The 16,742-nt window shown below is 46.4% G+C and overlaps 1 protein-coding gene across 1 annotated transcript in view; it reads right to left on the bottom strand.

The window, feature by feature from the left end:
* Nucleotides 1-1,268: 1,268 nt before the first annotated feature.
* DOC2B (double C2 domain beta) overlaps nucleotides 1,269-16,742 on the bottom strand; it is a 131,026-nt gene continuing 115,552 nt past the window's right edge. The window contains exons 7-9 of the mRNA XM_082201891.1: nucleotides 8,216-8,297; nucleotides 6,183-6,279; nucleotides 1,269-4,990 (exon numbers count right to left, since the gene is read on the bottom strand). Of these exons, the coding sequence (XP_082058017.1) occupies nucleotides 4,854-4,990; nucleotides 6,183-6,279; nucleotides 8,216-8,297 (316 nt within the window). The 3' untranslated portion in view covers nucleotides 1,269-4,853. The remainder of the gene's footprint in view (nucleotides 4,991-6,182; nucleotides 6,280-8,215; nucleotides 8,298-16,742) is intronic.

Here is a 16,742-nt window from a genome sequence, read left to right as displayed (position 1 = left end):
TCCCTGGACCATACCTCACAGGTCCTGCTTTGCATCCTTCTTTATTTTTTTGGCCTCACTTGGCTATATCCTTGAACTCCAATAATGCCTTTTGTTTGTTTGAATGGGGGATAGAGAATGTGTGGTAAAATTCACAATCCTTACTCCACCCACTTCTGTTTATAGTCCCACCCACCACTGACTCGTCTGCCCCGGAAACTCACCTAGAAAATAACTCAGCTGAACAAGTCCACCCCCAATACAACACACATGGGTCGCACTGTGAGTTAAACCACAGAGCCTAGGGCTTGCCGATCAGAAGGTCGGTGGTTCGAATCCCCGTAACGGGGTGAGCTCCCGTTGCTCGGTCCCTGCTCCTGCCAACCTAGCAGTTCGAAAGCACGTCAAAATGCAAGTAGATAAGTAGGTACCGCTCTGGTGGGAAGGTAAATGGCGTATCCATGCACTGCTCTGGTTCGCCAGAAGTGGCTTAGTCATGCTGGCCACATGACCTGGAGGCTGTCTGTGGACAAACGCCGGCTCCCTCGGCCTATAGAGCGAGATGAGCGTCGCAACCCCAGAGTTGGCCATGACTGGACCTAATGGTCAGGGGTCCCTTTACTTTTAATTCTTACTCAGAACTATTTTTCTAGAAAAATAGGTACCCCAACTCACTATGAACACCTCCCTCGTTCTCTTATAATGGCAGCAGTGACCACCTGAGAGGTGGTGAGTTCTGGTGAGTTCCAACTAGGAAAAAAAGCAGCCTTCTTTTACTTCACAGTAAGCAAGCTATAGGGTTGCACACTTAGTTTATAAGATGGGACGTGGGTTTAAGTTAACTAACAAGTTTAAGTATAGCTCTCTTGCAGGTGTTTCTGTTAGATCAAGGTCCTCTGGCTTGATGGATGTGCATGTATATTTTAAGGAACTGAACAGAGTGAAAGATTATGAATCGCTGAGGGAGTGTGTGTGAACTTCATATTGTCCAACTTATTTTTTAGCTGTTATTTTTTAAATATTGCCTTGTAGAGTATGAATGCCTTATTGATTTGTCAATCATCTGACTCACGCTGTAATTGTGATGTTTCACTTATTCTTTAGCTGCTGGTTTGCTAACAGTACTTAATAGATTGTGATTGTTTTACTGATGGTTTGTTAATTATATGATGTGATTTATGCTGCCCTTGTGACACTCTGTCATGTTATTTATTGTTTGTGAGCCGCTTTGGGATTCATTTGAATGGGAAACGGCACAGAAAGACGATCAAATCACTCAACTTCCAAAATGAAACTTTTCCATCATTTTTTTTATTATTCATTTGCGGTTCTATTTATAAAGATTAAACAAATCTGACCAAAAAGTACATTTAGTAATACTGAAATACAAAATTGATCTGTGGGGAAGCAGCCCAGAGGACATGTTTCTGCGGCCAACTCACTGTAGCAAAACATCGGTATCAAACATCTAACAAGTCTTTTGCATGACAACCACTAACTTGACATGCAGTAGTTTTTGTTTTAAATATATATATATATTTATATATATTTATATATACCGTATAATATATATTTTAATTTACATATGTACAGAGTCCAGGTAAAAAAAGGCTTTTGATAGAAAACGAAAAGGATCATGTACCCACGGAAATCAGCAGGAAGGTGTGTGTGATCATATTGAGACACTGAAAACAGCTTATCTTTGAGTTTTTGTTTTTTTAAAGGCATACAACTTGGCTGTTCCATGGGCCTCTTTACAAGTGATGTTGTTTCTGTACCTAGGAAAAATATTCTGTGGAGGGAAGTTATCCGGCACACCATCACCATAGAAGTGTGGTGGAAATATATATTTTGCCCTATCTGGAAGAGTCACGTTGATGATACAGACAGTGCGAAAACGTCCCTGAAAGCCTTGGGTGTGTGTATGTGAAAATGCTTTCTTTTGTTTAAACAGGGGACTGTGATGCAAAGTCTACAACAGCTCTCTCTACAACAGTCTGCAAATGCCCCTTTTCTGCTTTTTCCCACCGGCAATAAGCAACGATGGGAAAACACACGAGAGGTATCTGAATGTGCCTCTGAAACGCTTTCTCCAAACAGCTCATCGATTCAAAGTGCCAGATATTGCCTTTTCAAGTGCTTTCTGGAACACAACAGAAAATGATCTCCGCAGAACCACCTGATGAAAATTGGCCACAATTTTGTTCACTGTCCGCTAAAAGAGCTTGAGGCTGAAAATGACTCCGTGAATGGTGATTTCCTGGATATGGCAGTTATTAAAGCATTGTTTGTGGCTGGGGAGAAGCCATTTTTAATGGAAGAATCCAGCTGATTGCAGAAAACATCTTTCCTTGTGCAAAATGAAATATACCTAGTTGGGTAACAAGTGCAGGACGGAGGTGTTAAGGAAAATTGGCAAGGCTTCCCCTGGAATACAAAATGTTGCAGAGAGATTTTGTCTGCAATCAGCGCTTGGCTTATTTCTCCTCCAGTATGATCCACAAACAACAGTAGTTTTAAACCATGATGGCAGGAAGTGCTTTTTGCACTTCCTGTTTCCCAAGTACATGAGTCTTGCCCATGAGAGCGACATCTGAAAAGCATAAGTTTTTGTGGATTAGTATCCAAATAACTTCTTACAAATGGTGCTAAATCTGTAAACTAATCTCACAGGATCCATAAAGGCATTGGGTTGTCTCCAACTATCTACTCAGTGTAGGACCATTGAATTGAGTAGACCTACAGTAGCTGTGATTTCAATGGACCTACTCTGAGCAGGACTAGGGATGACTGGGTCTGTTAATTTCTGTTTCTCTTTCTTGCAGTCTTTGCTTCTCCAGATTTCTGCATCAGTTTGCAATTTATTTATTTTTTTTAAAAAAAGTCTGCAGGAAAATTCACCAGCATCTTAGTGCAAATTCCTCCCTAACATACATGTTTTTGTATGCAATTTTGCCTGATAAAAACATTTTATAACTTATTTTCACTAACATATGTGGCGCTGTGCACACATTTTCCTAATATACATATTATTTGATTGGAGAACTGTGTTGTGAGAGAACTGTGAATTTCGAAGGACAGCTGCATTCCAGTTTGCATATTGTTTTTGAAAGCACAGATCAGAGAAAACCTCCGTAAAATTTAAACGGAACCGAATTTCTCCTCCGTCCCTAATTATGACTACCTTTGGATACAAGCCATGCAATGACTTCTGCAATGACTTCACATGAAAAACAACTCAGAACCTACCCCCCCCAAAAAAAACACCTCTGCACTTGAAAGAAATCATAAAACTGATACAGAGAATAAATCTATTCTCTTTTAACTAGAGAGTCTATATTGTGCTAACAGAAGAATAATTCCTTTTTTTTAATAAGCCCAGCAGACCCGGTTTTTTTAACATGTATTGACACTTATGGAAGTCAGTGCTGGTCTTTGAATTCAGCTGCAGGCTGGACTTCCCAGCTGGGATGAAAACCCTTTGCGGACTCCGAGCTACAGAAGGGTCTGCCCTAAACTTCTGTCTTGCAAAAGACTCTGGTGAATTGCTGAGAGAGTGTGTGTTGTTTGATGCCAGAGAACTGTGGTAGCCAAACAAGGAAGGCTTCCAGTTTCTCAGGTGTGTTAGCTGCACAAAAGTCAGGCCTCTGATCTCCCTGCTTGGATAGTTCTCTGAAAACCAGCGAGAAGCCTTTGGCAATTCTTCAGCGGCCTCTCTCGTTTTCTCTTAACAGGGAAGAGGCCGAGGAAGATGAGGGTTCAAGAAGGTAGCGGTCGCCTCAGGTGAGTGACACAGCCCTTTGTGTTGTGTGTTGACTGTTTATGTTTTGAGCAGATTGTCAAACACAGCGGCATGGAAGCTGCAGCCCTCAAGACGCTGACTCCAACTCCTAGAGCATCTGCTTATCGTGGAGACGTCCCCTAGGTTCAATCCCCAATGATAGGGCTGGGGAAAAAGACTCCCTGTAGGAAACCCCCAGAAAGCTCCTGCCAGTCCGTGCAGACAATACTGAGTTGAATGGACCAACAGTCTGGGTATAAGGCAGCCTCCTACACTTTTAGGTCCCAGCATGGCCAGTGGTCTGGGGAGCGATGGGAGTTGGAACCCAAAAGCATCTTGAGGGCCACAGCTTCTTCACCGCTTATCTAGCAGGACGGCTGAAATACTTCAGAGCAAAATTGAAAACTAACCACCCTCTGCCCACCCCCACCCCCAGTCTCCCGCACATACACACCAAGGACAGACAACAGCTAGAGATGTCACCGAGTATCTCTTAATTCGGAGATTCAACAAAACACTTTGCATCAGTTACATATTACAAAAAAAACCAAATGAAAAGAGGAAGAGGGAAAACCCCTAACCCATGTATCTATGTATCTATATTACTATATATTTGTGCATTCATGTTGCCACTGTGTTCACAAGGCAGCAAGGACTGAATCCAGAATATCAAAGAAGTCACAGATCTAATGCATGCAGCCCTCTGGACCACCCCACCCCCCCAAACACGCACGCGCACACACGCACACACACACACACAGAGAAAACCAACTTGCTGCAAGAGTAAATTCAAGGCATCCCAGAGAAATCTGTAGGACTGAAGCTTGCAAACAACAGGAAATAACAAGTTGTTGTGGGTTGTTTTTTGTGGTTTTTTAAGGGGGGGGGGGCGCGCGTGTAGCAGTGTCAAATAGTTCCCTGCAAATTGGCTGTAGCTGGGACCTTCCAAGCAAGGCCCGCCCCCTCTCAATCCTTGCCGACATGGGATCCCTCCCATGGCATGAAGTAAACAGGAAATCCGAAGGCAGCCGTTGTTTCTTGGCCAGGGTTGTGTGCTATGCTCTTCCCAGGTATCCGGGGTGTGTCTGTGAGGTCAATCGCTGAGGAGGGCCCCCGGCAGCTCGTTTGTGAGCGTGTGCCAGTGCTCAATCTTCTTATCCTTGTTTTTTAAGCAGTCAAACCAGTGCTTCAGGCGCTCCCCTTTGGCATTGATCCCAAGCACCACGCCACCTGAGGGAGACAAATGAGAGACAAATGGGCAGGCAGAGCCTGGTGGCTGTTTATGCATCCCTGCCCCCTCCCCAAAAAAGGGTTCAATACAAAATTTGGATTTGCATCACGGTATTGTAAGAATTTGAAGGTCCCCATTGTCTCTTTCCTCACAAATCCTGTCTTAAGGGCATATTCAAGATATGAACTTGGTGTGAGCCTGTGACCTGTGATCTAGATTCAGGAATTCAGTAGTTATAATAACAAAAGAGGGGCCAAAACCCAGATAATACAATCAGGTAACTTGCCAGACAGGAGATAAACAACACACTCGGATTTCTGTTGTAGACCGCCTTTTCTGTGATATAGGTATGATGTATTGGGAGAGGTGGTCCTGAGCTACTACACCCCTTCTGTGATGTATGTACGATGTTTCTGTGGGTGGTCTGGAGTTGGAGGGTGGGCAAATCACCCAAATCATGGTTTACCCCTGTAGTCTTCTAAAAACTGTGTGTATATTGGCTGTGGCTTCCTCTTTCAAGGAGGAAGGAGATAGCTCAGAGTATGAGACTCTTAATCTCAGGGTTGCGGGTTCGAGTCCCATGTTGGGGCTCCTGAACTGCAGATTCCTACACTGCTGGGGTTGGTCTTGATGATTCTCGTGGTCCCTTCCAATTCTGCAATTCTGCAAATGGGGAAGCAGACCAAATTCTCACCTCCTGGACTAAGAACATGGAACCAAGACATAATTATTCTTCAGATTTTCTACTTGTCCAAGTTTTGCAACATAGATTCTTGGCTCAGAAGAACTGCACCAGAATGCGTTGCAAAATATGAATTTCAGTGGGCCAATGCGGGTATTGAAATAAACTCTGTATTCAACATACTATTTTGTGATCAGATACATACAAGTATGTATTGAAATACAAATTTTTGTATGGATATTTTTTGGTATGGATTTTTTTTTAATTACAGATTAATATGGAAATGGGATGGAAGAGGTTTAAGAATAAACACAGGTGAAATTGTCACGCACTGGGAAATTAAATTGACAAGAGCTGAGCCCTCTATCCCTCGTGGGAAGATATTTAGTGGGAATCTGTGCAATCTGCTGTAAAGGTCATGCTGAATCCAGGTGACATTTAACAGTCCAGTGCCTTGACAATTAAACTATCAAAGCTTTGCAGCCCTCCCTTGGGAACCTCAGACTCACCAATAAAGTCGTTTGATTTGCCAATGTCATAGTCCCACACTGTCACCTCTAAGGTCTTCTTCGCCAAGTCACCGTGCTTAATCTCGTAGCAAAATTCCTGCAGCGGAAAGGGAATAAACTTGTATTCAGGATGTGTTTCCAAACTTCTCACTCCAGTCGTCCAGCACTCTTTCAATGAACCAGAGCTGCAAACTTGGTGGTGCACTGGAGAAATTGCAGTTTGCAGGGGTTGCTGGTTGGTGCCAATTGGGGCTGATAGTGCGAAAGTCTGGGAGCCCAAACAGGAGGCGGTGCCAGAGCGCTGGGGACTTTTTAGTTTAGAGACAAGGTGAGTAAGAGTCAAGCTCATAGAAGTTTCTAAAATTACGCATGGAATTGAAAAAGTGGATAATTTTATTTTATTTTTTTATCCTTCGTAATGCTAGAACTTGGGAACACCCAATGAAGCTGAATGTTGGAAGAATCAGGGCACAGAATAGACAGTCCTCTTCATGCAGCACATAGTTAATCTGTGGAACTCCCTCCCACAAGGAGGTAGTGATGACCACCAACCTAAGTGGCTTTAAAAGAGGATCAGACAAATTCATGGAGGAGAAGGCTATTGCTGCCTACTAGCCATGGTGGCTCTGCTCTGCTGCCACGGTCAGAGGCATCAATCCTTCTGAATACCAATTGCTGGAAACCACAGGAGGGGAAAGTTCTCTTGTGCTCGAATACTGCTTGTGGGTTTCCCATAGGGGCATCTGGCTGGTGTGATAGGAATTTTGAGGTCTTAGATAAATGTTAAATGTTCATAAGTGTACCATAGATCAGCACAGGAAGACCGACCTGAAACCATTTTTGATTTCCAAACCTCAAATATTTCTCTGCAAGGTCAGAGTGGGAAACCTCCCCATTGCTTCTTTCCTCACAAATCCTGTCTTAAGGGCACATTTAAGATATGAATAGGGTGTGAGCCTGTGACCTAGCCCAGGAACTAAGTATTTATCACTACAAAAGGATGGCCAGGCTCCCCAGGCAATCCAATCAAGTGACCATTAAACAGGTAACCTGGCAGACAGGAGGTAGACAAAGCACTCAGATTTCTGCTGTGGACCACCTTTTCTGTGATGTATGTATGATGTATGGAGGGGTGGCCTTGAGCTCCGGGGCAGGGAATTCAAAATGTCTATCTAAGGCCTTGCGCGCCATTGTTCTGGGTTCCTCCTCCCTCCTGCTTGTGGTGAGTGAGGACCCTGTTGCAACAGATCAATAAAGATCAGGCTTACTAGCTGCTACTCAATATTCTCTGGTTGGCCTCTGTTATTTTCTCCTACCAACAGGGAACCTACGTAAGGGCTCTATATGGGCTCTTGGATACCCCATAAGGGGGAAAAGGGCAGATTTTTGTTTACAACACTGGCCACTGTGAGAACAGGATGCTGGACTAGACGGGCCATTGGTCTGACGCAGCCGTCTCCTCTTATGTTCTTAAGGTCAGTGTCAAGCAAGGGCCAACTCATTTTCACTTGGTGCCCATTTTCCTATCTGCTAAGTAGGAGGAATCTGACATGCAGTGCCAACCCTCTGGACTGGTTTTTTAGTGGGAAGGCATGCAGATGGGTATTGGCTGAGAGCAGATGTGGGTTGGTGGGGCAGTGCCCCCTTCACCCTGATGGAGAAATGGTGGCCCTCCAGATGGTGTTGGACTCCAACTCCCAGCAGCCAGCACGGCCAATGGCCAGGGATTGTGGGAGTTGTAGTCTAGTGGCATCTGAAGGGCTGCCAGTGTTCCATACCCCTGGAAGAAATAAAATATGTGGAGCCTGGCATTTTGCTTGTTGCTGAGCTCACCACAGCAGCACTCCAGACCTGATTCCTTCACCACTTCAAGACTAGGGATGGGATGTCCTCAGTCTGAAGCTTTGGAGACCAAAGTGTTGAGCTGGATGGACCAATGGTCAGAGTGTGTCACCCTCCTACATCCCTCCATCTAGGGCCCTTTCCATCTCCCATAGACTTGTAACAAACACCTGAAACCACAGCGACTTTACCTCATTGAATTCAGGGTTGAGTGTTTTCTTCTTCACCGCCGTCTTGTGTTTGGATTTCTTGTCTTCGTCCGGTTTCAAGTACCTGCAAATGAAACCACACGCTGACGTATAGTCTAGCTGTTATCCACATTGCAGGTTAAATAAAAATTGGCAACATGCATAAACAGAACACACACACACACACACACACAATCTAGGGCTGGGCGATATCCACTTTTCAACATTGCAATTGTTCTAAGAATTCTAAGGTCCCAAATATAAAATAAACGCTCATAAATGTACAAGGCAAACGCCTACGTAAGTATATAAACCACGTGTCTGAAATAGTACAGGAGAGCAATCCTGAAGCCATTTTGACTCTCCCAAACCATTTTGAGTCTCCCAAATTGACATCAACTATTTCTCTGCAAGGAAAGCCTCTCCATTGTCTTTTGCTTACCTGTCTTACCTGTGACCTGGATTCAGGAATTAAAATATTTACCATCACAAAAAAAATGCCCAGGCTGCCCAGGTAAAGCAATTAGTGACAGGATTTCTGCTAGAGACCGCCTCCTTCTGTGAGGTATGTATGATGTTTTTGGGGGTGATCTTGAGCTACAGGGTGGGCAATTTCAAAAAAGTCTATAATAAGGGCTTGCACACCTTGGTTTTGGGTTCCTCCTCCCTCCTGCGTGTGGTGAGTGGGGACCCTGTTGCAACAGTTTTAATAAAGATCAGGCTTAGTAGCTGCTTTGCTTCTCAATATTCTCTGGCTGGCCTCTGTTATTTTCTCCTACCGATATGGAGCCCACTTAAGGACTCTATACAGGGTCTGGAATACCCCATAAGGGAAAAGGAGCAGCCCCCCCCCAATAACACGATTCATCACCAGCTAAACATCCTGATATCGTGGTGCATCGTTCTTCCTCGTCCAGCACCCAGAGTGCAGAGGAATGAATGAGCAGCCTTGGCCCCAGTCTTGGTGGGAGCAACAGCAGTTTCATCCCAGAGCCGATGGAGCTGGTTTCTCCCTCCAGAAGCAGAGGGATTCAGGAGCGACAGCGGTTTCACCTGCAATATACCGCTGGGTAAAGGCACCATTGAGGATGTGGGTGGCGCTATGGGTTAAACCACAGAGCCTAGGACTTGTCGATCAGAAGGTTGGTGGTTCGAATCCCCACGACGGGGTAAGCTCCTGTTGCTCGGTCCCTGCTCCTGCCAACCTAGCAGTTCAAAAGCATGTCAAACTGCAAGTAGATAAATAGGTACCGCTCTGGCGGGAAGGGAAACGGCGTTTCCGTGTGCTGCTCTGGTGCCCCAGAAGCGGCTTAGTCATGCTGGCCACATGACCTGGAAGCTGTATGCCGGCTCCCTCGGCCAATAAAGCGAGATGAGTGCCGCAACCCCAGAGTTGGCCACGACTGGACCTAATGGTCAGGGGTCCATTTACCTTAAAGGGACCATTGCACTCTGGCCCTCAAACTGGTCCTGGGCGATGTATTGACACATCACCCAGGCCTAGTACAATCCGAAATTGTTAACAGAAATAACTGAAAAACTCCAAATGGTGCCGTCTGAAGGCGCTTTCTCCACCTCGCCTAACGGCGTGGCCAGGTGCCAGAGCTGCAGGGTGGGTGGGAATTAGGTTACTTTGGAGAATAAGCAGATGTCTCTGAGAGGCACTTAACAAGCAAAGATTTGGATTAGGCGGGGAGAGAGAGGAGAACGGGTGATGGTTTTTCATCCATGAAACCTAATTAGGAGTATCAAGGCAGGAGGGGTGTTGTGTACGGAAAGTGTGCGTGTGTGTGTCTGCCTGCTGCACAACGTACAGACCTCAAGGCTTGGCCTGGATCATTTCAAGGAAGAGATCCTGAGCTGTCAGCCAGTTGGCCAAGGCCTTCGGAGTTGCAGCCACCAGGATATCTCCATGGCTGTAAAACAGGGCAGGGTTGGAGTTCCTGGCCAGAACAGGCCTCAGGACTCTTCTCACACCACACTCCTCCTCATGCCACGCCCCTCAACACAGGCCACGCCCCTAACTGGCCCTGCTTCACATCCTTCTTGAGTGTCTTTGCCTGGATGGAAAAACATCCTTGAACTCTGATCTTTGCTTGTCTGGAGGGAGGACAGAGGTTATTTGCATGCAGAAACTAGCCTACTGTTGTGATAAGAATTTAAAGGTCTTCTTTTTGTTGTTGTTGAGTTGTTTAGTCGTGTCCGCCTCTTCGTGACCCCATGGACCAGAGCACGCCAGGCACTCCTGTCTTCCACTGCCTCCCGCAGTTTGGTCAAACTCATGCTGGTAGCTTCGAGAACACTGTCCCACCATCTCGTCCTCTGTCATCCCCTTCTCCTTGTGCCCTCCATCTTTCCCAACATCAGGGTCTTTTCCAGGGAGTCTTCTCTTCTCATGAGGTGGCCAAAGTCTTGGAGTCTCAGCTTCACGATCTGTCCTTCCAGTGAGCACTCAGGGCTGATTTCCTTAAGAATGGAGAGGTTTGATCTTCTTGCAGTCCATGGGACTCTCAAGAGTCTCCTCCAGCACCAGAATTCAAAAGCATTCATTCTTCGGCGATCAGCCTTCTTTATGGTCCAGCTCTCACTACTGGGAAAACCATAGCTTTAACTATACGGACCTTAGATATGTATTAAATGTTCATAAATTTACCAACCAAGCATGTAGATACATCAGCACAGGAAGACCGACCTGAAACCATTTTTGATTCCCAAACTGACCAAATGTCTCAGGAATTGAGTAATCAGCATTTTAATGGGTGACAGACTATCAGGAAAGGCAATCAGATAACTTGGCAGACAGGAAAAACAACATTCAAATTTCTGTTTTAGACCACCTTTTCTGTGATGTTGGTATGTGTGGGGTGGTCTTGGGTTACACCCCTTCTGTGATGTGTGTATGATGTATGGAGGGGTGGTCTTGAGCTCCAGGGCAGGGAATTTAAAATGTCTATATAAGGGAGGCACACCTTTGTTCTGGGTCCTCCTCCTTTCCTGCGTGTGAAGGGAGCACCCTGTTGCAACAGTTTTAATAAAGATCAGGCTTACTAGCTGCTTTGCTTCTCAATATTCTCTGGTTGGCCTCTGTTATTTTCTCCTACCAATAGGGAGCCTACGTAAGGACTCTATATGGGCTCTTGGATACCCCATAAGGGAAAAGGGCAGATTTTGTTTACAACACTGTACAAAAGCCGCATTTAACTCCATTGAACTTTTGCCTCTCGGCCCTTCGGAGGTTGCCCAGAAGGAAATGCGGCCCCCAGACTGGATTCCCTCCCCCCCCCCCGTGCCTGCTTTACAGGGGACGTAGTAAGTTTTCTTTTACCAGATCAGGCTAGCTGGCCAGTATTGCCTACTCTGGCAGGCAGCTGCTTGCCAGGGTCTCAGCTGTGGAGATGCCAGCAGGGATTGAGCCTGGGACCTTCTACATGCCAAGCAAGTCTTCTGAAATGGGCCAGCACCTCTCCTTGCTGTGAGGGTCCGGTGGTTTCGGAGAGAGACCTGTTTGAAAGGATTTCTGCATTTGCTGCTCAGGCGGCAAAGTTCATCCTGCCCAAAAATACAGAAATGTCAGAAGACCCACAGCCAGGCTGGGATCTGTGAGCAGAAAGAGCCGCTGCCAATCGGGGTAGGAAGTACTGAGCTAGACGATTAAATCATGAGATGAGAATCATGAGGACTAGAATCTTGCTTCATTTTTGGGGAGAAAGGCCACAGTGGGGGAGCAACTGTTTCACAGGCAGCAGGTCTGGGCTTCAATCCCAGGCATCTCCAGGGAGGGCTGGGGAAAGAGTCCGAGTCCTTGCCTGAAAAACTGGAGAGCCTCTGCTGGTCAGCACAGTCTATCGGGTTGCAAGTAGCCAGATCAGGCTATCCTGATCAACCTTGTAGTACCAGGCTCTGCCTCTCCTTGGCGCTGCGTTCACGCCCCGCTCCAACAATCAGTCCTAAACTTACTTTCTCTCCAAAGCATAGCTGTCAACTTACAGATTTGAAAATAAGGTACCAGCAGTCTCCAAAATAAGGGATCAGCAGCCAAAATAAGAGATCAACAATTACTTTGATAAAATGCATATTTTGTTGCATGCAAATGGCTTTAGATACCTATTAGGTCCATAAATTACCGTATAACACATATTCAACACAAAAAAGCAGCAACAATTTGTTATTGACAAAGGACAGCTGGACATAGAAAGGGCCCCATTACATTCAGTAGCTTATTTAAGGGACATCATCAATAGGGGACAGCAGCAGGACATGATGCTGGGATAAGGGACTTTCCCGCCAAATAAGGGACACTTGACAGCTATGCTCCAAAGACGCATTTCTAAAGCTATTCTTAGAGTGCTTCCTTTAGCCAGGAAATGCAGAAGCCGGGAGAGATAACTAGGTTTTCTTCAGCATCCTGTGTACTGGCCACCTTGAGTCAATGCTGGTCTTTGAATTCTGCTGCAGGCTGGACTTCCCAGCTGGGATGAAAACCCTTTGTGGACTCCGAGCTACAGAAGGGTCTACCCTAAACTTCTGTCTTGCAAAAGACTCTGGTGAGTTGCTGAGAGTGTGTGTGTTGTTTGATGCCAGAGTACTGAAGCAGCCAAACAAAGAATGCTTCCAGTTTCTCAGGTGTGTTAGCTGCACAAAAAGTCAGGTCCTCCGCTTCTTCTGGAGCAATCAGAGGTTCTAGTGAAGAGGATCTGCCTGTGATCTCCCTGCTTGGATAATTCTCGGGAAACCAGTGGTAATTCTTCAAAACAGCCTCTCTCATTTTCTCTTAACAGGGAAGAGGCCGAGGAAGAAGGGAGTTAAAGAAGGTAGCGGTTGCCTCAGGTGAGTGACACAGCCCTTTGCGTTGCGTGTTGACCTTTTATGTTTTGAACAGATTATCGAACACAGCGGCATGGAAGCTTTGGCCCTCAAGACGCTGAGCTCCAGCTCCCAGGGCATCTGCTTATCGTGGAGACGTCCCCCATGCTCCATCCCCAATGATAGAGCTTGGGGAAAAGACTCCCTGCCTGAAACCTCGGAGCTACTGCCGACCAGTGTAGGCAACCCTGACCTAGATGGAGCAATGGTCTGGGTCTGTATTAAGGCAGCTTCCTAGGGAAATGAGTTTGATGAAAATCGACTTTCTGTTACATGTCCTTTTCTATTAAAAAAGAAAATTGTGCAAAGATCACTGGAAAAAAAAAGGTTTGTGAGAATGACAGTGTGGCTGGTCCCAGGCAGATGGCTGCGTCGCTCAACAAGGCAGCGAGTGTTTATGAATCTTGGCAGAAAAGCGAGACCTTGATAGTGAGGTGGGATCACACCCCGAGAAAGAGGGAGGGAGGGCAACCAATGTGTGAGCTTGATGGCAGGGATCTGTAGACACCTTCCCTTTGCGGAAAGGCAGCTGGAGCCTCTTAGTTCAAGGTGGGGGAAGACAGCGCAGGAGGACAGGCCTTTATCACTGTGCCATTGAGAGTGTGCTCACTTATGGCTTATGTGTGTGGTACGGAAGCTGTACTACCCAGGACAGGATGGGGTTGTGCAGGGTTGTTAAGGCAGCAGAGAGCATTGTTGGCTGCCCACTCTCCACCTTAGAGCAGATTTATGCCACAAGGTGCCATAGGAAGGCACTGGACATAGTAAAAGATCCATCGCATCCTGGTCACTGTCTCTTCGAGCTCTTGCCGTCAGGACGGAGATACAGGACGATGAAGACAAGAACGAGCCGTCTTAAGAACAGCTTCTTCTCCAGAGCGATCTCGACCCTGAATGGGAAGCCCGGACTTTGAAAGTCATCTAATCTCCCTTGCTGTATTATACTGTATTGTTTAATTAGTGTTTTTATGGAGCAGTCAAGGAATTTCGTTGTCCCCGAAGGGGGCAATAACAATAAAGATATTATTATTATTATTATTATTATTATTATTATTATTATTATTATTATTATTTATCAAAGAAGGCCTCTCCTCCTCCCAGAGGGCAGGGGTTGTGAGCGGGAGCAGCTTCCCGCTGGGGGGCAGGGAGGCGTGCTCATCTCCCTGCTCCTGATTGCTTCTGCTGCCACGGCCAGGCCTTCCAGCCAACCAATAGGGCCAGCTGGTGGGCGGGGCTGGCCGCATTTAAACAGCCGGGGCAGCGCTCAGCTCCCAGTCTGTTCCTGCTTTCTTCGGATCTCCCGCCCTCCCTCCCTCTTAGGTCAGCTTCTTTTTGCGTATTGTCCTTGCTATGGACTTCAGTTGGTTGCCTTGGTTGCCCAGGGGGCCCGGTAGGACAAATTTGGCAAATTGGCATCAGCCTCTTGGTTTTTCGCCTACCTTGTAGCAATTCGTCACAGTTTTCTGGTATTGGCAGTTAGGCATTGGAATATGTGTTCTGTGTTGGAGGAGTGGATATGGGCCATCATCTACCCCTCCTCTTTTGGGTATTCTGTTAAAGGAATCTGGCGGTCATGGATCCTGTCCTATGCCCTGCTGGTGGCTAGGGCCATGGCACAACCCCGGTGAAGTCACGGGGGAGCTTCTAGTTGTATTTGCATCAACAGGCTCCTCCCATTGGTTGTTATCCCTGATATGACTCTGGGCTGTGTGGGGTGGTGTCTTGTATTCCTGTTTCATCCAGTGCCTAAGCCAATACTACTCACATGCTGTAACCAATAAAAGTTGTGGCCTAATTTTGCCTATTAACCTAAAATATTGTGTCTTTGTGTCTTATTATACTCCTATGCGGGTGGCCGGCCCTCAACTCACAAATGATAGTTGCAATAACCACCACAGATAATTGCTGGCATCCGTCTGTCTCGAGAGACAATGGAGTGCACCTCCAGGGGTGAAATCAAGCAGTACTGAAGTGACCTCCCTGGGGCGCAAGACTGGGCATTATGTGTGGAAGTCCTGGGCTGCCCAGACAAGACAAGACAAGACCCCCACTCTCTACCTTGCTCATGTGGTCCAAAGAAAAGCAGAGCAAGATGTATGATACCAGCTTGGCTGCAGGAGCTGCCAGAAGGAGGCGCCACCCAACCATCTTAGGGACTCCACTCCAGATTTGTGTAGGGTTTATTCCTTAGCCCTTTCTTCTCCTGAAGATATGAAGTTAAGCCTGCAGGATCAGGCCAGTGGCCCATCTACTGCAGCATCCTGTTCCCACAGTGGCCAACATGATGTCTCCAATTGGAAGCCCACAAACGCTGTCCTTGCAATCCATTCATGGCAACAGATGATTGCTCTGGTTATATTCTTACAAGCCAATCATAACAACAATAATAAATTATTACTGTTATTATACTTACACCATCATTTGTTTGTTTAGTTTAAAAACATGTAGACCACTCTCCGTACAAAATAACAGGGCAGAGCACCACAAAACAATAATTGTATGGAAGTGAGAGCTGGACCATAAAGAAGGCTGGTCGCCAAAGAATTGATGCTTTTGAATTCTGGTGCTGGAGGAGACTCTTGAGAGTTCCATGGACTGCAAGATGATCAAACCTCTCCACTCTGAAGGAAATCAGCCCTGAGTGTTCCACTGGAAGGACAGATCCTGAAGCTGAGGCTCCAGTACTTTGGCCACCTCATGAGATGAGAAGACTCCCTGGAAAAGACCCTGATGTTGGGAAAGATGGAGGGTGCAAGGAGAATGGGACGACAGAGGACGAGATGGTTGGACAGTGTTCTTAAAACTACCAGCATGAATTTGACCAAACTGTGGGAGGCAGTGGAAGACAGGAGTGCCTGGCGTGCTCTGGTCCAGGAGGTCATAAAAAGTCGGACACGACTAAACGACTAAACAACAAACCATGTTTATAATTCAGTCATCACAGTTCTTATTATTGTCGTGATTATGCTTACAACGCAGTGATCACACTTATTATTATACTCTTATTGTACTCACAACTGATCGCAGCAACATGAATGTTGGAAAAGGTTCACAAGTGATTGGGGTGTGTGTGTGTGGAGCAACTCCCAGAGTTCCTTGGGAAGAGGGATAGATTGTTGAACCACTCTGGAAATTGTAGCTCGTTGAGGGTAATGAAAGTCTCCTAACGACGCTCTGAACCCTTAACAAACTACACTTCCCAGGAATCTTTGGGGGGTGCCATGACTGTTTAGAGTACTATGAAAAGTGCTAAAAAGTATAGTGCAGATGGGGCCCAAAAGATGGCTTCCTTGTCCCAACTGAGCCTCCCTTGGGCATCGAGACCTTGCTGAGCTCTTGTGCATTACAGTGGTACCTCTGGTTGCGAACAGGATCCGTTCCGGAGGCCCATTTGCAACATGAGCAGAACATCGCAACCCGTGTCTGCGCGGGTTGTGATTCGCTACTTCGGCGCATGACGTCATTTTGCGCATCTGCGCATGCGTGAGCGGCGAAACCCGGAAGTAACCTTTCTGGTATTTCTGGGTCACTGCAGGACACAACCTGACAAAGCTCAACCTGAAGCAAACGTAACATGAGGTATGACTGTACTGTATCCTTGACTTGTCCTTCGATCCTGACACCCGGCTTGTTCTTCGGTCCTAGCCAGCAGTGCAGTGGCAAATTC

This window comes from Podarcis vaucheri (assembly GCF_965113315.1).
Source record: "Podarcis vaucheri genome assembly, chromosome: 15".
Taxonomy (NCBI): Eukaryota; Metazoa; Chordata; class Lepidosauria; order Squamata; family Lacertidae; genus Podarcis; species Podarcis vaucheri.
Note: the sequence above shows the minus strand (reverse complement) of the source record. Positions and strands in the feature narration are given on the sequence as shown.